The 22,550-nt window shown below is 40.3% G+C and overlaps 1 protein-coding gene across 4 annotated transcripts in view; it reads right to left on the bottom strand.

Annotated features, from left to right (window-relative positions):
- CLMN (calmin) overlaps positions 1-22,550 on the bottom strand; it is a 68,711-nt gene that overhangs the window by 8,860 nt on the left and 37,301 nt on the right. For 3 of the 4 annotated variants that reach the window (XM_083864348.1, XM_083864349.1, XM_083864351.1), the window contains exons 2-7: positions 10,206-10,267; positions 7,592-7,687; positions 6,016-6,099; positions 3,427-3,519; positions 1,996-2,183; positions 53-246 (exon numbers count right to left, since the gene is read on the bottom strand). In XM_083864348.1, the coding sequence (XP_083720474.1) occupies positions 53-246; positions 1,996-2,183; positions 3,427-3,519; positions 6,016-6,099; positions 7,592-7,687; positions 10,206-10,267 (717 nt within the window). Of the gene's footprint in view, positions 1-52; positions 247-1,995; positions 2,184-3,426; positions 3,520-6,015; positions 6,100-7,591; positions 7,688-10,205; positions 10,268-17,219; positions 17,321-22,550 lie in introns of those variants that run through there. The other variant, XM_083864350.1, reaches the window with a different exon arrangement.

The following is a 22,550-nucleotide window of genomic DNA, read 5'->3' as shown; positions in this document are numbered from 1 at the left end:
TTCATGAGTTCATTGTAGGCTGAGTGTTACCCAACAAAGCTGATGTGTTTACCTTCTGGTTCGAGGAGCCGAGGGACACCCAGTTTATTCTGTGCTATGCTGAAAGCATCCTCCAGGTTTTCTCGTGCTGATTTCTCCAGTGCATGCTTCATGTCTACCAAAGTACAATCTATGGCTTTTATGACGGCTAAGAAAGCAAGGCCACTCCTCCAACTACTTGTAAAGTCCTGGACTGCAACGCCATACCTAAAGAGAATCACATACTGTTTACATGCATGGTTTGTTACAAAATCCAAAGTGAAGGCATCATCATTTTCAGACTCCTCAAAGTTAAAACATAAGGTTGCTGAGTAGCACTTGTCACATTTGAGATATTTTTGGATTTCAAAATCTAGGAATACATTCAGAAAACACATGGGTTCACAAACTGAATTGGTGTGGCTAACAGCTGACACCAACCTGCTTTTAGGAAGTAGTTAGTAAAAACAAAGCCCTTAAGAATTCAGTAACCACATTTAACATTCACAAAACCAAATGTCTCTGTGATTCCTGTTTCTGCTGCTCTCCAGCATTTTAATGCCATAGCTTGGGAAAACTTCCAAGATTTAAATATTTAAACACATAAGCATAAATGATTCACATTCCTGTGTACTTGGCCTTCTATAGCAGAAAATTTGCCAAATGCAAATGGTGTCAGCATATGCATAAACCACAAGAGTGTTAGAGGCCCAAAGATTTGGAGGAAAAACAGCCATCAAACTTGCAATAATACAGCCCCAGAATAGAAAATTCTGCACAGATCATTGGATAACAGGATTACAATGATGCTATTATGTTTTAAATAATGCAGTTGCAAGAACAATTTTCTCTTATTAGATCTTATAAATTTGCACTGTTTGACTGGGCTGAAAAGTCTGTGGCCTTTACTTCTCAAGTCCTCACTTTCTTTGTGCCACCTATTAATGATGACATCAGCATTATTTTGGACTAAAACTGGACTTCCTCTATGGTCTGCACTGGTAGCAGTGAACTTCAGATCCCAATGAGAGAATTTTATCTGCTTAACAAGCACCCTTAGCTTCACTGGAGATAACCAAGGGATGATGTGATCCACAGGACCAAATATTTAAGATGTAAATTTTTGTCTTCAACACTAGACACAGAAAATTTGTGTTCAAAGGCAAAATATAAATCCAGAGACAAAAATGTCAAATATTCAGCTAACCAACCTGCATAAATAACTTTGACACATGCCCTCTTTAAAACTCTCTGCCAGTCACTACTTCAATAAACAATACATGTAAAATACACTCCAAATATTCACATGTGCCTGAGACATCTTACTACAGTTTTTTAACCTGGCAGTAACTCTGCCAGAATGCTTTGGTGAAAGAACCACTTTTTTATTAAAGAGGAGAGAGATGTCTTGTGCAGTGGAAATGCACTCAAATGTTACAAGTTCAAGAGAAGTGGCATAAGTTTCACCCCCTTCCCCCCTTTAATTCTGAGGAAGGAGGGACTCTAGTAGGGGCTTTGTCCTTCAAGGCACTTCACAGTGCACAGAGAAGCTTCCTCTGGGCTACTGCTTAATTTAAAAGGCTGCTGATAAAGTCTTTCAGTACATTTATTCTTTTCAGTTCATCCCCTGGTTATACCTAACCTTTAATCAGCAAAAGATGTCAAATAGGCTGCATGAAAACCAGGGTCCAGGAGTAGGGGGCAGATCCTGTTTTAAACAGCACCAAGCAGGTTAGTGCAAGTTAACATTTAACACTCAAACCATGGAGCAGCAGAGGCCTTCAAGGTCAGCTGGCTGCTGTAAACACATGGCCATAGTGAAACACCCCCTGCAGAGACCCTGTGCTCCCAAACCTCAAAAGCAGAAGAAGTCACAGCTCATGGTAACACTCCCATGGGGCAGGACAGAGAAAAGATACTCAGCTTCAAAGGGGCAGGTGGCAAGACACTGTTTTGTTTGAGGGTTTGTTAGCTTACTTTCTGGTTTTCCTCTGAACCCAGATTAGAAGGGCCCTGATGGCTTTCCGCTGATCCTTCACTGTAATGGACATGTTTCTCTCCACACTGGGAGTGCTGGGGGATGTGTCTGATTCTGGACCACTGGGCCCAGAGGACAGGCTGGAGGAGGAGGAGTTCCTGTTGAGGTTGCCTGTAAGCTCCTTAATCTGTAATAAAAGGTGAAATACACAGTTGTTCTGCTTTATTATCACTGGCTGCATCATGTCCTTGTTTTCATGCAAACTTTAAAGAGATCAGTGCCATACTGAATTTTAAGTGATAATTATAAACCTGTTCATTTTAACTCTAAACATGTACTTTACAAGCATGACAGCCAGCAGCAGCCCAGGCAACAGAAAGGGCAAGCTATCAGTTCAGGCCAAACTGTGCAAATTAAACAAAGAGCAAAGAAACATGTCCTTGAAAGAAAAGTTAGTGTAACTGAAATTGTTCTCTTCACAGGAATTGCTTGAGTGAAATATTTTTTGTCAAGAAAAGATGACCTGCAGCAGCACTCCTGTCCTTGATCAGCACTGACATTCGAGACTCTGCTGCTTTTGGGTCCCCTGTGCCCTCTGCTGCCAGGGTGACACAGTCTTTGCCTGTGAGTCTGCCTGGCCAAACTGGTTCTGTGCAGCACTGTTCAGCCTGAGGAGCTCAGCCAGGGAGAGAAGCCCCAGTGCAACTTGGAGATCACTTTTTTAACCTTATAGCTATTTTTTAAATCAGACCGAGAGAATGAAAGGGCCTCACAGTCTTACGAGAGTTGCAGAACCCTCCCTCCATCTCTCTCTGTCTGTTAGAACTTGGGATTATCTAGAAGATAATTTTCAAACTATGTCTAGGTGAGGGAGCAGTTTTAATCTAAGCCTGGGGATAAATCAATTTTCAGGCCCAAATATATGTTATCAGTTCCAGGTCCTTTGAGATCTTTCATATGACCATGTATATCAGTTGCAAATTTTTGCTGTGTTGAGTAAGTCTCCAGAGAACAGTGATTCTAAATGGAATTTCCCACCATATTGGACCAAATCCAGGTAAAGGTTATTGAAAATAAACCGTGACCTGGAACTATACCCAGGACATTTGTTCAGATCCAGGGAATCTGGAACAGAATCCTGAGAAGACACAGGAAAGAAGGGAAAGTAGTAATCTGAAGCTCTCTTTCAGGTCCAAGTTAAATGAGGGTTTAAATTGTCTCTAATTTACATCAAAATAGGTCAAACGAAGTAAAATGAAGGAAGCTGCAATTATAAAATTAGTGTATATTAGGAGGGGGAAAGCTCAGGTTTAGCATGATCTATTATGTTCTTTAAGATTAAAAATCAATTTAAAAATCAGCATTCAGCTGGAATAGATGGATACCATGAAGACAGATTACTTATGGTTAAAGTATTCTAATTTTATTACCTGGAAAAACAAGATTATATTCCATATTAGTCCAAGTACCAGAGAGGAATTTCCATCTGCTATTTCTGCTGCATCAATGCTAACAAGCTTTACCTGTAGAAGAGATCATAAATTCAGAGCCAAATTCAAAGCAGGAAGGTATATGCAAAAAATGCACTGAGACTACTGGATATGTCCATTACCACTGCTGCCACTGACAGGCCAGCAAAAAAGCAATACTGCAATCTTGTATTAGCGAAAATTTGCCCTGGTCACAATCACCCTTCTCTTGGAACTTCTATCTGAAACCCTCAGCAGAGTCTGCAGAACAGAAGTGAAATCAGTTCTGCATTTTTGGGACTACAAATGTGTTTCCTCCATACAAAAATGGAAGAAGATGAGGCCCCCTCCAGTGGACCCCACTCATAAAAAGTAGAGAGTCATTTTCTCATACAAAAATCTAAAATCCTAGTAAGATCTGCTTACTTCTTTTTTTTTCTATGCATCTCCTTTTTCCTTCCTTATCCCACCTTACACAGCTTGTCACAGAGCTTTGATTAAATCAGTTAGCAACAGATAGGGTTGCCTAATACCAAGCAAACTCTAGACTTTCCCACACTGAGGTTTTTTCCAGCTGATAACACCAGGATGTTTTTCTCCTAGACAACACAGACTTGGTTTTGGCAAAGGTCAGGCAGGAGGGAGGAAACAAGGAAGCTGTCACTACTGCACATGGCACCCAGAGCGAGTTAAAGCCCAGCAGCCCATTTATCACGGACAAGTCCCGGACACGGTGAATCACTCAGCAGGGCTTTACCCTGCTGCCCCAGTTCCACAGGAGCAGACACTGTCGGGTTCCACCCACTCTGGTTTAATATCTAACCCTGAAGTTCTTGGCAGCCGAGGCATTTTGCCAACACTTTCATCGCCACCGTTCACTAACTGGTTTGGTTAAGCTGAAAAAAGGAAAGCAAAATAACTTTTTATCTAATGGTTTGCACAACATTTTCAGTCTCAGCAAGAAGACACCTCTAGTAGTCATATGTCAAGGATCAGATTTCTTGCTAGCTCCAAGGTATTTGGCATGGGAAAACCTTTAAGACTTATTACATTTGAATAGCAGTTTCTCCAAAATGGGGAGGAAATCGCATTTATCATTACAGTGCTTAGTGTGAGCTCTGTCCTCTTACTGCTGCTTATGTTTGTCACCCAGCCCAGCAAAGATACTCAGCTACAAGATATTGACTGCTTACTCTTAAATGAACAGGAAATCCATAGGAAAGTAGTTTTTAGCACTACTAGCCTGCATTCAAGGTTCCTCCTTCCTGGCCTTGGTGACTGAGGACCTAGTGAGGTCCTGGCAACCAGATATGCTTCAGCTGCAGCTCTGCCAAACACTGGTACCAATAGAGAGAAATAATCTGCCAGTGGGCCTTAGCTGGATTTGGTTAAAAAGCATCAACTGGGAAACTGTTAAGAAATATGTGAATACATAAAATATTTCTTAGCAGTTCTACAGCAGGACGTGTAGACGTACACATTTAGGGCCAGATCAGCCCCTACTGATGAGTTTCCATAGGGAGGCTGGAACACCTGGAAGTTACTGGACAACTTCTTGACCTTTCACATCCTCTCCTGGGGAAAAAGGCAAAGGATGTTAAACCTCCCACATCTACAAAGTGATAAGAGATGTGCTAAGACCTGACATCATGCTCATTCCTGCACTGGGGTTTGCAGCAACTCTCCTGCTTGCTGGAGTAGGAGCTAAGCTCAGTGCAGGGAAGCAGCAAAATGACACCAGTTGCTGCTGGAGCATCCCATACAAGGCAGGGTTTTGCATACACACTGATCCCTCCTCAACTATAAAGTTTAACCTTACTGGAGTCTTGTAGGAAACAGCCCAATACCTGTTTTCTCTTTCTGGAAGATCTAGGTATACCATGTATACAAATTGTTACATGGCTTCTCTTGACCCCGTTACTCCCACTGCTACAGGTTTTGGAATAAACCAATCACAGGAGAAATTAAAAAAGGAATGAATCATTTCCAGCTACAGGATCTGATCACACTTGGTCACTTAAAGCTGTAGGAAGTGATGCTGAGGTAGTACAACACTGACTATGAGGGAAGTTATATTCCTGGAATTATGCATTTATCTCATGTTCCCAAATTTCATTTTCTCTTGCTTTTGACTCATGATCAGCTGCTGCAGCAATCAGTTTACCAGATAAATACATGATTTCTAATAGTGAAAGTATTTCTGAGAAAAGAAAGTAATTTACCATCGGTGTAACTGAAGCAATGCGACTAAGACCCAGATAATAAAAATTACTTGCATTTCTTTATATTTTCTTTTAATATTGGGTTCCTGATCCTTTGATCCCATTGAACTTTAACATATAAAATGAGCAAATAATCCTTGTTTTAGACTCTTGTAGGTGTTCTTGTTGTGCATTTTTATGTGGCTTTTCAGCATTGCTGCAAAAGTAAGTCACAGCCTCTTGAGCAGTACACTCCTCTTGCATACACACAGCGCATCAGATTGGCAACGATTACACTTGCAGCATATATCAAGAGAAAATATTAAGACCTGTCTTTGAAAATACTCACATTACTGTCCTCCAAGAACTTAAGTGCTTTTGCTATGTTGTTCAAACGAAAAATGCGATGGGTTGAAGATTTGTATTCGTGCATCTAGAGAAAAGAAGTGCCACACTGTTTTTAAAACTGGTGGAATCATTCACCACATCATACAAAGCTTAAAACACTACAAGCGCAGAGGCAAAATAAAGCTAAGGAAATCTATGAAAAATTATTGCCATCTTTTGTGAGCAGTAAAATGCTTCAACTACATGATTGTAGCAAAACAGGGTTAGCAACCAGCTTTCTTGTTCTCCAGATGTTACCACTCTCTTGGACCAGCCACATTGATTATTTATGTAATCACTCCCCAACCATGTTCAGTCACAGGATCAAATTTGCCTGAAAATTCATAATAACAGATTTTCTTTTGTCTTGAATTAAATGAAATTGTCCTAATTAGGAAGCATGAGCAGTTCTAATAGCAGGCACAGGGAGGTGGGAGGCAAAACCCTTCACTTTGGCACAAATGAAAGATTTTGCATGCCTGTCTCCCTGCAATTCCACTTTGGCACACTGTTTTCATCCCATGTGTGCAGAAACAGCTAGCAAGAAATACAGCCAGCTGACCTTACCCCCTTCTCTCACCTCCTCCCTGACCTTCCAGAGCATAGCCTAGGGTTTACCATGATGTATCTCCCCATTCAATTCATTTTGAGCCTGGCCTTCAATGCAATCTTGTGAATGCACATAGAGACACTGCTGCTTCTGCTGCAGCTCTGCTAACTTTCAAGAATATTAAAAAATATTCTTGACTGTGAATGTGTGGGCACACATTTGAGGCATTCCTGCTGCAGGGTATGCAGGTGGTCAGTCACTACAGAGCATCACCAGGTGCATCTGCAGTGGTGAGACAGCTGCTCCTCTTACCCAAGTGTGACAACCACACACAGGAGAGTTCTGATGACAAGATTGATGGAGAAGGAAAACATTAAAGTCAAGTGCATTTGTATTTGCATTGGGTGTTCCATTTCTATTATGTGGAACTTTATACAGCTCTTACAAAGAAAGGAGGAGAAGAAGTTTCTGATTAGTAAAGCTTTGCCCTGCTGATTTAGACTGTATTAGTAAGACTAATGAAACTTGAGCCAGGACATCAGAATGAAACTCAAACCTACAGCAGGCATCAGAAGACCTACTGAGTGACATAATGAACTTAGACAAAACAGAAACAGAATTTAAGGATTAAAAATATGATACAGCAAATAGGTGTTTTCTTGGTAATATGACTTGGGTAATCTCCAAATGGAATGTGTGAGCATTAAAGTATTAAAGTCTTAAAAACCCTTAGGGGTAGGAACATTAACACTGATCACACACCATTTACACCTCATTGTTATATTTCCTTGAAATCTTTTTCCTTGAAACATTATAGCTGAGGACACCCACCTTTAACATAAGGAAATTACAACAAAGTTGCTGGAATTCTTACTACCTTATGCAAGACATGGGCCCAAATTCACCCTTATTATTTGAACGTCCAGGCACTGTTGCTTGTAACATACTGAGCTCTTAAGTATGGAGGTTTCTTCCCCTCTGTACATACCAGCTTTTGTCCTGACAGGACTTCCAGGAGCGCCATCAAGATTTTGCCATCTTGTATATCAATAAACAAGTCTTTCACTTTCAAAGGAGGCTTGCACTGTGAAGAAAAGAAACCAGATAGGTTTTAAAGCACTACTTTTTGATAAATCACCATGATTTCAGAGAGATGGAAGGAAAATTTTACAAGACCGAGATACAAGAAGTAAATCATAGCCTGCTGTGTGTAATAAAGAGCTGGTTGCTCTTCACATCGGTGGCAATTCTGTCCTATGAATGTTGCAGCTAAAACTGAAATCAGACAAGGACTAATTCCAGATTTCCCATAAGAGAATCTAACTCTAAATACCCTGCCTAAGAAATAACCACCCAGGGGTTGGGTGCTGATCCCTCAGACTAAGACATGTCCAGCAGAAGCAAATACCACTTTGAAATAAGTCCATATCCCAGACAGCCACAATGTCCCTTCTTATGTGAAAGGCTTCTGGTGGTGCCGATCTGTCTCCCAGCATTTTCTAAGTACTTTAAAAAGCAACTTCTTGTATTGTGTCTCTCTTTTCTCAGCAAACTTCTCCAAAGGAAAGCATGTCTTCATTCACTTCAGTGTTGGTGGATGTGTGCACTTCAAAGCACATAGCCAAGTCAGCTCAGCCCTTAGGGGTAGCCCCAGCTGCAGCAATTACACCCTACTCAGGTGTCACTCACTCACCTGTCCCTAAAGAGCCCAATCTTTTCATCTTTGGTTGGGCAACACACTTCTGTTCGATTCAGCATGGCTCCTGGCAAACTGGGACCACATATTTTCATTACTGATCTTTAATCTAGCCAAAAGACTAAAAAATACTCCATGAAAGAAAGCAAAGTATCTTTCATTTTAAAATTAAATAACTTATCTGAAAGACTAAAGCCCAAACACTTTCTATTATTTCAGTACTTAAAGCAAGAACAAACAGAACTCCAAAATTCAGACTACTCCCAGTTATCCCATGACCAGCAGAGCTAGATTCTCTCAAGACATGATCCAAGTGGGATCACACCAAAAGTTTCCTGAAGTACAAGAAGACTTCACTACCGCCTCTGAAAAAAAGAAGCCACTCTGCAAGAAGTGCTTCCTTGAGAATAAAGGCAGAAGACACCTTTCTCAGTGAGTGTCCTCAGGGAATCACCTGTAATTAGAGACAGCTTTGGCGAAGCTGTCACTGTTTACATGGTTATGTTTATTGTGCCACTTCCAGCAAAAACATTAATAAAGCAGAAGGCTTTCACCCTTTCTCCAGAAAAGCATTTTTACTGTTGAATCAGAGAGGAAAAAAATTAGTATGCACTCCAGGGAAAGCTGACCTGCTCACAAAGGTTCTAAGACTTCATATGCCTGGCACAGCAGAATTAACAGCACCCTACAGCCTTTTTCATTATATAATTCCTTCTGTAAATCAAAGACCTTCTTTGCAGTCACATATTTGACAACCCTTTCTGACAAGTTCCAAAACTGCAGTTAGTTTAAAGCCCTAGAGCCTGATTCATGAAGGCATCACATAACACTGTCTTCGTTCTGAGAGGCCTTTGAGAGCAATTGCTAATCAAAACATTTCCAACTAGCCTTATTCTGATTTTCTAGAGAGATTTAAGAGGATCCCTTTATGCCTTCAGAAACACTCACTGCAGAGTGGTAGACTTAAGCAACTATATGTGTGATGCCTTTCTTCTAAAACCCCTTTACTTTATTGTGTCTGAAATGCAATCACTTCTCAAGAACTACTAAACTGAAAGTCAGCCCAAACCTAGTCTCAATCTGTACTTTTTGATATTTAGCCACACATACTAAAGCATTGTGAAGCTCAATCACCAGTCTGAGTTAAGGCTCTGTCTAGATCAGGAAGCTGGTCTCACTCCTTGACCCCACGCTAAGTGTTGCTGCTGTCTCAGTAGCATTAGGATATTTTTTTTCTCTTTTCAACCTCAGCAGCAACAAAAACGTTCTCTGCATGACAGATTACTCAGAAGAGGTAGTACTTATCTACCATCAATAAGAACAGCAAATTAGGTTTAAGCGCCATATTATGGTGTCATTTTGAAACAATTACAGCTTAAAGATATGATGTCCGAACATCAGCTCTCTGACGTAGGTGGATATGGGAAGATCCCATCATATTCCCACCCCACCCCCCCCCCCCATAACATGACTGACAAGGAATTACTGTTTTCCATCTTCAGATCTGGGACAAAGACAGGTTCTGAAGAACATCTGTCTTTAGCCATGATTCCTCAGATGTTCAAACATCCACTTCAGAGAGACATCATCACCTCAGAGCTTCAACCATATTTGATTTTATGTGGGTGCATTCTATGGGAAAAGTCTACCCTCATGGTAACAGTCAGTGGCATTAAAGATTTAAATGCACCTGAGATGATAAATGCTAGTGAAGCATTCATTGTGCCTGAAAACTAAATTTAACTAATCCAGAAACTGGATTTGAGCTTTGGCTCATTCGCCACCAAGCATCCCTATATGCACAGATGTCAACTTTGTTTCTCAAGTTTAACTACTTAAGAGAAGTTAACTGCAATCTGTTCATGGCTATGTCCTTGTATCCAGATATCAAGACTGTCAGTCTTACCTTTCCCAAATGCAGGTTTATCCATCTGGTAAAGGTCCTCTTCTGTACATTTTCGCGTTCGACTAGAAATATCAGAAACAAAGAAACAGACTTTAAGTTTCCAGAAGAGGGAAAACTGGTAGGAAATTTCAGAAACTGATGCACAAAAGAGTAAGAATTCATGAGAACTTGGTGAATAAAATAAATACATTCTAAATCAGAAGATACAAGGTTCAGTTTCAGTGTTTTATTCAAATTCTTTGCCCAGACATGAGCTATACATTTGTAGACACATTTTAAAGGCAGGAGAAAGAAACTTCTCTTAGTTTTGCAATCTTCAGTGTTCAGCTTCTGAAAAGTGAACATTTATGTGCTGTGCACAGCTCTCCAGTGTTGTCACCCTCTGAGCAGGCAGCTTGACCCCTCTATGTCAATTTACAGGATTATTGCTCTGACACCCTCATGCAAATTGGGCTGGCAGGGATTCCAAGGTACTTATTTGCATGCACAAGGAAACAGAACTAACACAACAATTTTGTCTTCATTCTTATGAATGGAAAAGCCTCGTGAAATCCCATCTCCCCAGTCTCCTAACTGGTGCATTTAGAATCAAAATCCCAAGTCTCCAGACTGAAGAATCATTTTATTTATATTGCAATAAGACTAGAAGTGCTTGTTCCTTGCCAGAAGTGCTGTGCACTGGGTGCTGTACAAACAGCTCTTGGGCCAGCTGAAGAGTTTTTAATCACATCTGCCATTTCCTGAATCCATTTCCATAGTGAACTATGGCAAGAGTGCAAGAGGAATCATATTACTGACCAGCTTTCATTTACCTTCTAATATAAAAAAGTAAACTGTATATTTAATATAAATGAAGTAGACTGTCAAAGTAATATTTCACTTTAAAGACAATTATTCTCAAGTGGTTCTCAAGTTTCACTTGAATTAAGGAAATCTGGCAATTTATGAACAAAACCCATTAAAACTAGTTATATGCTAGTATTTCAATCTACTCATAGAGCATATCAAATATATTTTAAAACCATTTTGTGTTTCTTCAACCCTACAAAAACAGCTAACCTATCTACTGGGAAATCACATTCTGAAAAAGTCTGGGTTGCTTTTATTGGTCAGACTGATTGTAGGCCAAGCAGTAGCTTCTGTAAATCAAATTTTAATATTGTTCTGTTTGATCATTTTAACCAAAGGGTCAGCAGCCTCTAATCATATGTATAACTGTTTTCCTTATTTTGATGCATTGGAATAGAGCTTTTCAGCATGAAGTACATCTGTCACTGATGTCCATTTAGGCCTTTTAAGTCATCTTATTCCATAAAACCTGATTTTCTCCAAGATTGGTTAAAAAAAGTCATTACCCTTTAAGTGCTTTAGAAAACATAGAAAATGCCAAACTAATTATTGTTGTTGGCTTTTCTTTTAAAATGTCTTAGAAGAATGTGCAAAGATTTGAAATAGCTCTCTACAAATGGAACTGTAAATTATATTAGGACTCCAGAGTATCTGTAAAACACCCACAGCATTTACCACCTACAAATCCCAAAGTACAATAAACTTAGAGATGTGTCACATATTTCTTGGGCTTCACTTTCTTCAGCTCCTCAGCTTCAGATCTGGGTTTCCATGCACTCACTCCCACAGCCATGGCTGAGCAGCAGAAGTGCTGTGTGTCACCCAGGGTGTAACTTCGACAATCGAGCTGTTAAAATTAACTTTTGACAGTGGGTGGAGGTTAAGCCAGAATAGTTCCCAGATATACTTCTTTCTGTTCAAATACAGGTGTTGGTGCAAAGGGGCAGGCAGAATAGGGAGAGGAGCTAGCAGCAGACAACAGGGCCACCTATTAAACTTGTCTGAAATGCTGAGGAATGCTTGGATGAGCACCAGTGCCAGGCTTCAGAGAAGAAAAAGGAGACCTTACCAAACGGGCTGGATATACAGATTTACAATGTCAACCAAAATCAAAAAGGAAACACAGAAAGGTTCACAGAAGCAAACATAGTGTTTTCTGGTATCATCAGAGGCTTGGTTTCTTGTCATATTTTTCACCAGTCACTTTGGCAACCTTCACTTTCAGTGTAAATAAGGATGCAAAAGAGAGCTGTGTTTATTTACAGATCATCCAGAAAACTGAGCACACACTGGCTCCTAATTTTGCTCCAGAAATTTTGCCATGATGCAAATCAGGAGTTGCACATATGCCTCAAAGCATGGATGAGCCAAGCTGGTATTACTGCTTCGGGAAGCTCACACACCAAACATTAAAAAAAGGCACATCCATGGAAGCACTTGCATACATAGACAGGTTTCTGAGATGAATTTGTCTCCATGGCAAACAGCTTCTTTCCAGGAAGAGAGATGACCCCAGAACGGGCACTATTTGATTCTGTAAAATTCTAAAGCAACAGTAACTGGAAGGGGAAGAGGAAAGGAGAGGAAATGTGTTTATAAAATCCCTAAGGCACACAAAGCCCTAATGCAGTCCATATGCTCGATGGCAGAATTAATGGGAAAAGTTCAGCACAGGTATTTACTGATGTGTGCCTTTAACTGTTATTCTGCTCTGGTCTTGTGGACCTCCCAGTTTCAGTACAGCCTCTCTTCTCCACAATCTTTTCATTTAAGATGATTGTAGAGACTCTATAAACTTTATGCAGTTTCTATAAATTAAATTGAATCTTTTTTTCTCCTTCACACCTAATATTATATAAAAGTGAAGAAAATCATTCAAGTCCAAAGTTCCTATACTTACATATATAGTTTACTAAAACTGCTCTGTGTTTACTGGGCAGCTAGAGAGCAGTAAGACTATTATAAAATAATAATTACACCCACCATATGGCTGGCCTGCACACAAATCCTATACTGGAAAAGAAGGATGCCTGCTGTGAGGGTTGAATTGAAAGATGTAATGCTGGAAGCTAGTAAAAAGTCAGGAATTGCCTTTTTGATCAGCTCAGCTCAGATCTTGATATAAGAAAAAAATTATAGAGACAAATTCTGACCACTCACTGAAACTGGGTCTTCCACACTCTTCCAGTAAGCCCAACTACAACATGCTTTCACAGGAGGGTATAAGAGGCACTGTTTGTATCAAAGTGCATGGGTAGAGCACTGACAGGCATTAGCTGGAATAATTTAGAGGGCAAGAAGCCACTGGAGAAGGAAAAGGTTAGGATTGGGTGTACCCTATTGTATAACCCACACAGTTCTCTGCCCCACAACTATGTCCTAGAGGACAGCAGAAGTTGGCAGAAGTTGGCTCAGTGCCAGGAACTGCATCCTAGTCAGTGTTGAATATTCACAAAGATATACTGCTTTGTAAAATCTTATGGCAAAGGCAACTAATTCCTCAAAGAGTAAAACTAAGCTAGTTCAAAGACTAGTTGGTAAAATTCAAGGTTAAGCTGCTAATGCACAAAAGAGTTCAGCTGCTTTCCTGTGTGGCACTATTTCCTTCCCCATCAGTAGAAATTCCTCAGGCATTTGCTAATGCCATTTCTCCCTCTCCCAAATCTCCTCAAAGGTCACTACTGTTTACATCACCTGCAGGAAGCCAATCCCTAGGAGTCTCTATGTTCAACAGCAAATTGGAGATAGCAAATATTGATTTGCTTCTAAATACTATTTAGTCTGTTGTTGTAGAACCAGTTATGAGTAATCCTCTGAGGCACACCACCATGGGGCTGGGCACTTCAAGGAACTATGAAACATGGAAGCTGATTTGAGTAGAACACTTGTCAGTGTGTAATTACATAGCTTCAGGAAACTGCTTGATTTGCATGTATGGATATTACTCCCAAAGCAAAGCAGGTCACTTAAATTTGCTTCCAAACCTATTAGCATTTCATCTAGGATTTCATCATCAAATGACATTAAAACCTTCACAACAGGCCAAGCTGGCTTGTAGATCCACTTACAACTTACCTTCCAGACATCTTGCCAAGTTCCAGTTTTATAATAAGCACAAAATCCAGCTTCCTTCTTTCTACCATAAGCTCAACCTCCATAGATACACTCAGTATTAACAAGAAGCAAATCTTCAAGATGGAAATGCTGCTGTTTGCCATCTAACTGTGACAGAGGATGCTTTAACCACCCTTGGCTTCAGTGGCAATAACTTGCCAGGATAATCACCCCACCATATTCAATTTGCAAGTACCCAGTGGCCATCACAGAACCAGTTCATAATGTGCATGGCTCTGGATGTATCCCAGCTTTGCCAAAGTCTTTGATCTGGAGAAAATGGCACTTCTTATTACACAACAAAAATATATGGGAAAATATATGATAATCAAGTACTACAGCCTAATTCCAAAGTGGAATATGGTTCAGACACCCTAATTCTTGGGAAATGCAAATTCCTCTCCTGCCTTCTTCACCCCCAAGTCCCTGTTCACAGAGTTAAGCAATCAATCAGTCTCTAATGAACACACATTGAACAATCCACTTTTGAACTCCAGGCCACTAAATAAAATGAGAACTGTATTTTAAACTGGGCTGCTTCATGGTGTTCCTGCACTGTGACACAGCTTGGGTATTTCTGATTACTAGGCATCATACTAACTGATCTGAATACTCCTTTCTCTGCAAACAGTGTTCACAAAGGAAGCCAGACTGACATCTTAGGATTTTACCGAAAATTGTTAATTTGAGATGATGATAGATGCAAGCAATTGCCTACAGGCAAATAAAGACCATGCCATTAGAGTACGTGGTCAGGCACTAGATACAGGATGTTGATGACAGATACCGGATGCTGACAACCCCAGGGAAGTACAGATCCTTGTCCAGAAGGCCTTCTACTGTTCAAACACAATACGTGGGACAAAGTTCAGGTGCACAGCCCAAGGACAGAGCACATGCAAGCAACACATCTGACATAGGAGTGATGATTAAAGGTGTAATCGAAAGTAAAAGGGGGTGAGCAAGAGAGACTGGGTGTGGGAGTAGCAACTTAGAGCAAAAGAACTGGAGAGTTTAAGATGAAATGTGTAAAGTAGGGCAGGGGAAAGTGCAATTAAATTTTGTACTTTTGTTTCATCTCAACACAAAGTTACATTAAACACATTGAACTATGAATGCTCAGAGACACGGTTTCTATTACATGTTTTCACAAGAGGATGAAAAAATAGCTCACAACATTCCTCTCATGTATATTGTGCAGTCCAGAAACACTGTTCTGTGAGCACTCAGTACTTGCACATAAAAATCTCCATATTTGTAGGAGTGTGAATTTTAAAGGCATAATTGAAATATAAGGAATAATTTTAGCCAAATTGCCCACAAAATTAGTTTTATAAGCTTATGAATCCCTGCGAATTCTATATTTTCCTTGTGCTTCAGAAACCCCCAAAGAGCTTAGAAGATTAATATAAATTTTCTGTTTGATCTGTACAGGGGTTGAAGGCTTTGTTGTGTACCATATGCCAATTTGATGTAATCTGGAGCACATGAAATATTAAATCTTAAAAACCCTGGTTTTCTAAAGGAAACATTAACTACACTATATAACATGAATCTGCTCTCAAGTTACCTCTTATGAACAGGGCCTCTAAGCCCTCCAGATGAAGTTCTTAAGTTAATTGTTTGTTGAAACTGACCCATTTATTAGGGTCCTTATTAAGTTTCTATGGCAGGTGTTGAAAGCTTGAGGCTTTTTCATTCCATCAAAGTTGCAGAGCCCAAGTCTTATTGGTTCAAAATTCTTTAAAACTCAGGTTGGTGCTGCAGAACGCAAACATTGTAAGATCCCAAGCATTACATTTTCATTAGCTGCAGCTAAACAGGTTTCTTTTGGACTTCAGTGTCTGGTTATAGCAAAATATTTACTGCTGCAATTGGTATATTAAGATTACATGCACCAGACAAATACTACAGAATGAATATGAGATTTCTAAAAAACGCTTAGTGCTTCAATCCTCATAATGTCTGAGACAGATGTTTCTCTTACCAAAGAATTAGAGGAATTTACTTGTAAATTCTATTGGGCTTTGGAAGAGAAATCCTACATAAAATATTACTATTAGAGCTGATCAAAATAGCTTCCAATAAGAGGGATTTATATTTTCCCTTGAAAACTAATTTAGTAGTGGCAGATGGTAAAGATTCCCCTTCATGTACCCTTCAATCACAAAGCAAACATCTTTGTTCGCATGACTCTTTATATACACGGGAATGTTATTGAACAGATTAACAAAATTTCTCATTTACATACCAGCATTGTTATGAAACAAAATCTGACAAGGTTAAAAAAGAGAAACTGTGAAGATTGCTGGACCCAACAAAAGTATTAATTAGGTTAAATTCAATGTGTTTGAAATTGATCTAAAAAGTGACTTAAGTGTTGATCCAGCAAGGGGTTTTCAGGCTGTGCAGAGCACCTCTTGTGGTTTATTACATACTGTTCAAGGACCATAATACCTCCTTCTGAGTATGAAAAGAAACAGGATTTGCTGTTACCAGTTTGCATTTCTCCTAATTGCCATTAGGAGAAATGCAAAATCAACCAATAATGTCGTGTTTTAAGAGTTGCTCCTCACCCAGAGTTCATGATGCACTAGCACTGGCTTCTCCAAATGGTTCATCTCCCAGGACTGCTGATGTTTCTTGAAGGAACTGAGGTCCCCAGCTCTACAGTGGGCAAAATATCCCACCCTTGTCATTGCTGGCATACTGAACTCTGCTTTAAAGCACAATGCTTAACTTCAATTTCGACCTGTTGCACCTTTTCTACCTACTGGAGTATATCCAGTCAGATCCTCTGCATTTGCTCAAAAATAAAATCAGGAGAGCCCTTCTGAAACTAACAAAATCATAGTTGTTCATGTTCAGTCAGGTACCAGTTAGCACTATCTTCTTATCAGTTAAAGAAATGCCTCTTGAATAAAGTTCACATTGACATGGCACAAACCTTTCCCTCCCCCATGGAGAAGTGGGTCCCACAGCCATATCAGTATCTGCACCAGTATCTACGTATGATTTCTAAGTGATCCCTGGCAAGATCTCCATTCTTACCCTGTGGCATCTAAGATGAAAAATACATCATCCTCCAGAAACCATCCCACATCCAGCAAGTAAGCGCTAGTCACAGAGTCCAGTCCATTCCATCTCCACTTTGCATTTACCTTCACTTACGGCAAACCTAGAAAACTTAAACTGTGAAGCATTCTTTATTCTTCACATTTTTTTCATTTCTAGAGAGGAAAAAAAATCATTTTGGCTGGTTAACTTTGTTGAAACATCAAATTCTGAAATGCAGTAAGACATTCTGCTATACATCAGATCTGACAAAAGTGCTAAAGCCTGAAAAATTTGAGATGAGCAAAGGAGCCAAACAAAACCCACATTATGTGTCAGGATTATTTCTTGACATTCCAAATCAGATGAGAACTAGCACGTGCCCAGAGTCCCACTGTTTCCTATATTTGTCAGTTAATGTTAACAGGTTGGTGTTTAACTGTATGTTTATGCATTTGAAACCATTGTAATTAAATCTGTGAGTAGAATGAAGAAAATGCAGGTACAGGGGATTGGCAACACGTCCACTTTCCACAGAAGAGTCCCAGGCAGTTTCCTGAGCTTCTTCAGGCAAATCAGTCTTTAACACAAAATGTGACTTCTTGCTATTATTAACCAGGATCTTTAAAGCACCATAGGATGGTATAGAAAAACTGAGAAGACAACTGCCAGAGGGGTATAATCTTCTCTGGAATTTGCCTTTACATGTGGGAAACTTAAAAGACGGTAGTTTCATTTTCTAAAATCGGGTAAGGAAAGGCAACCACAATTGTGTCACAGAACTACCTTGCAAAAGCCCTGAAATCACAAAGAATTGTTTGTTGGGGTACCAGTGGCTTCTGGATTTCTCTTTTCTGCTTCCCCCACTATCCCCAAACAACTCAAGATTACCCAGCCAATATATTATCCAAATGAAGCAAGGCTTACAAAGCCTTCTGGACACCACAGCATTAGCAGAGGTTCAGAAGTAAAACTTAATTATATGTATGCAGTACTGAAAGAGCAGTAATAAAAGCCAGAGAGAGCAACCCAGTGCAGGGACTACCAAAACCTACTGGTGTCCTCAAGAAATGGAGTGGCCTTGGATGGATATGCAGAATCCAGAGCCACACTGCCTTCTGCCTTTCTCCCACTTACTCATCCTTTTAATGTCTTTTATCAAAGCCAATAAGCAGCACAGAAGAAATAGAGTGAGGAGCATGGTACTCAGGTGAATATTAGAAACATGCAGAAAAACATGCAACTCCAAGAGCAAAAGATTGAAGAGATTTATGGAGATTAATATTAACTAGAGAAAAATCCTCTTTACTTTGGAGGAATAAGCAGATGCTTTGTTCATTGTGGGCCAGACGCATGATCTGAAGTAGAGGGTACAAGACTCTTTTGGAGGGGCAGAGAGGAACAGAAAACCAAAAACCATATAAGAGGCAGAAGCTACACTATATAAGGTGCTGTATTGCAGCACAAGGCAACCACCATTCAAAAATGGGTGAAGGCAGACTGTATACTGCCAAAGTTAAATTAAAATGGATAAAAAGCTGAATCACAGTAGAAATTCTTTTTAAGATGCAATTTTATAAAATGCAAGAGCAAGGTGATCAGTACATACTCCTGAGGAGTTGCCATTTGACATAAATGACCAGTTGGGATGTATTCTAGGAGGCTTCAAGAGAATTCCTCCTACTTTTCTAAAAAGGGTGCCTGACATAGAAGAAGTTACAGGCAGACTAAGGAGGGCAAAATTCTGAGTGTTCAGCAAAGTCAACCACGCAGTGTCCTCCACAAGACCCCAAGCCTGGCCCCTCCAGCACTAACACAGGCTTTGTGGGCAGCAGAAAGCCTGGTTCCCTCTGCACCCTGGTGAGCACCCAGGTAACTGTGAACTGCAAGTCCTGGGTATTATTCTGGGTGATGCTATCCAGCTACCAAAAGTGAGAAGAGAAATTATTTTTCTGAAGTCAGTAGCAGTCTTTCCTTTGATCCAGCAGGAAATAAGACCAGGTTATAATCTATGAACATAGGTCAGAAATAGTATTGGCACAGCTTACCAATCAATCAAAGCTAGAAGGTATCAGACAAAATCTTGGACTGGGTTTGGATTAAGGCTTGCAGTAACACTCAGAATCCCAGTTTTTCCTGAGTCTCCAAGAATGTGGAAATGCAGCCCTCAAATGACTGACTGATGCTCTTGATGGAGCTCCACAATTTTAGCTGTATGCCTGAAGGCAGGTTTGAGCAAATCTGCCAGGATGAAACCCAAGAAAGAGCAATGTGTGTGTGAGCTCTCTTGTTCTGAGGATCCAACAGTAAAATAGTACCATTTTATGGCATTAAATCAGTGCTATCAAAAACCACATCACAGTGAGCTGTAGACACTTCATGCATCTTCAGCACTGACACTGACATGCCTCTTCACTTTGTTATTAAATAGTTCAGCTGCAGCTTCCAGGACAGCCATCACCTTGCTGGTGGTGGCTGCCACCACCTTGCTATATTTTTTTTGCACCACAGCCTCTACCTTGCTATATTTTTTTTGCAACTATTTTCCAAATTTCAAATGAGAACGTGGCAGGAACCATAAAAACTCACACTGTCCTTCATAGACAACATGGGAACATCCACTCAGAAGGAAAGACAAACATAAAAGAATTTGGATTTAAGTGCCAAGCAAATATCTGTGCTCTTTATGGACATTTCCAAAGACAATGTTTATCAGAGATGTTCCTCATATACAGTATTACCGTTAGCAAGAAAATCTTCTTTCCAGCAAAGCCCTGGTTACTACATAACTATACTCTGTGGTTGCATTGTACCTTCAACCTCGTCAGCTCTGTCATCCTCCTTATCAGACTTTTCCATCCCTGGGGACAAGACATAGCAGTGTCTTCTGTTACAAAGAAACAAATGGGAGCAGCAAGAACTTCAGGGACCAATTATCATGCAAGCAACAAGCCCTTCCTTTAATACAATCTGCAGAGCTCATATGGCATAATCATATCTTTCCAAAAGCCAAGTTTAAAATTAAAAAAGGGAAAAAAATAGCTCATGGAAAGAACACGTATTTTGTTGCTTTGAACTGTGCCCAGCATGCATAATGATCTCTCCTGAGATGTGTTTAAGAGATACACTTCAAAAAGGGACATAAGCCATTTATTTGCTATATTAGCTTGTACTCAGAAGAAGTTAATCTGATATTCCAGAGAAAGGCAGACCTTCCAATATATGTCACAGTCCCTAGCAAGAGGAATAAAGGCATTTTGGCATGAGAGGGAGGGCCAGCACAAGGGAGGGTGTCAAGCCCCACATTGGCAGCAGAGCTGGCCTACTGTGTACAGCAGCCCTTGGCCCAAGAGCACTTACTAACACTATCACAAGATCTCACTCTTGCTCCCCACATTGCACTGCCTTGCATCTCTCACCCCAAGCTCTAACAACAGGTTTCTGGTTAGTGCATGTTCCTCTTGCTTTTTTGCCATATCAAATCAGGAATGTTGTGCAAGGGGAATAACGCAGAACATGAGGGCTGACAGCATTCCTGCCACTGTAGGAGTCAGAAGAGCCCTAATCAGTCAGCTTCTGTTCTGCCTCTTTTTCCTCTCTCTGACAGGCACACCTGCCAATTTCAGCTGAGAGGAATGCTGGTATGTGCTGGATATGGTTAATAGGTGATACCTCCACCTTCCTTAGGCCTCCAGTTACCTTTAGAGCTGGAACATGCATGTTCTCCAACAGGAAAAATCAATACCTTAGCCTCCATTTTTCTTCAACCATAGGAAATGAGATGGATGCATGGATGAACAGCAGAAAGGACACCACTGCTGTCAGGACTACACACTCCAGTTCCTTATGGCAATCCATAAGGAGCTGGAATATCCAGTAAAATAGGAAAAGACACCAAAAGCATAAGGAAAGCTGCACTGCATGCAGACCCATCACCAACACTGAAATCAGGTGAGCTAGTACAAGCATGGGCATGGGCACTGCAGGTGAATGGGATGACAAAATCTCCTCACTCAGGCCCTATGTTCAGACCTAAAGATTTCAAAGCTGTTTTAAGACTGTATATGGCTTGTACAAGATTCTTTTATAAGAATCCCAGGTATCTCACGGAGCTGTGTTAGAGCCAGGACAGAGCCATTCTGCCTTTGCATGGTGCTTTCAGCTGAGAAGCTTTTGCAGATGGTCATGGTCCTGGGCAGCAATCAGTGCCTTGCCTGGCTCATGCCATCCAGCAACTGCTTAGTTTTGAGAGCCTGGTTTTAAGTTGAGAAACTTTACTCTTGTGAGGAGTTTCTGCTCTTTACAGCTCTATGAAGTGACTTAAAGCAAACAGAGCATTTCAGAAATATGAGACATGACTCAGGGATTTTGAGAGCCAGGGTTCACATATCCTCATTGTGTGTCATTTGGAGATCATGGAAAGACATTATTAAGTATTCCAAGGACTCTGGCAGGCTTGAAGTCTGCATGGTAATGAGCACCATCAAAGCACTTGCAGCATCCATAGTACGGGCAAAGTCAGACCAGAGAATTGTGTAATCATGACTAAAACATGATCATACACAGTCAGCTCCCCTCAGGATTAGAAACACAATGAAATCTTCATAGAGGAAAAAATAAATCAGGAATGCAACAACCTGACTGCAGCCTCCTGCACAGCAACAGGAAGACACCAAGTCTTTAAGCAAAAGATGCTACTTTGAAGCTGAGGTATCATTAAAAAAATAAAATTACTCTCAATGCAAAACAGCATTTAGACTCTGCTACAAAATATTACTAGGAAGGTCAAGGATACCAGAGTATGACCTCTATCAAAAAATCCTATGTAAAGTATGTCAAGGAGAAGGCTCAAAATCTTAAATGCCTGTGGGAATTCCTTTCAGGCCTTGGGTAAATTTTCATGCTCTGTGGTTCTCATCTGCAATCATTCAAACTTTGAAGCCACAAACACTGACTGCAAAGTCAGGCCCTAATGTTTAGAAAACAAGGAATTTGCAAGGTAACTTTCATGATTCATGTATCCAACAATACCAAAATTGCTGATCAATAACAACATTTGCTCAGCCAAGCAAGGAATGCCAATGACTTGATACAACAGTGTGCCTCTCTTGTGCTACCTTTGTTTGCACTTGTATATTGACCCCAGTGCAGTAAAGTTGTAAAGACAGAAACATCTTTTACCTATTAACCCTAGAAGTTACTGATACTGGAAGTAACAGAGGAGAAAATGTTACAACTGAACTTCATCAGCAGACCACTCTTCCCTTGCTCACCAAAATGACATTCATAAGAAAGTCACCAGAAAAGTCAGGATGGGAATTTTGTTTT

The sequence above is a fragment of the Zosterops lateralis genome (assembly GCF_965231275.1).
Source record: "Zosterops lateralis genome assembly, chromosome: 6".
In the NCBI taxonomy this organism is placed as follows: domain Eukaryota; kingdom Metazoa; phylum Chordata; class Aves; order Passeriformes; family Zosteropidae; genus Zosterops; species Zosterops lateralis.
The sequence above is the reverse complement of the archived record's forward strand: the minus strand, read 5'-3'. Positions and strand labels throughout refer to the sequence as shown.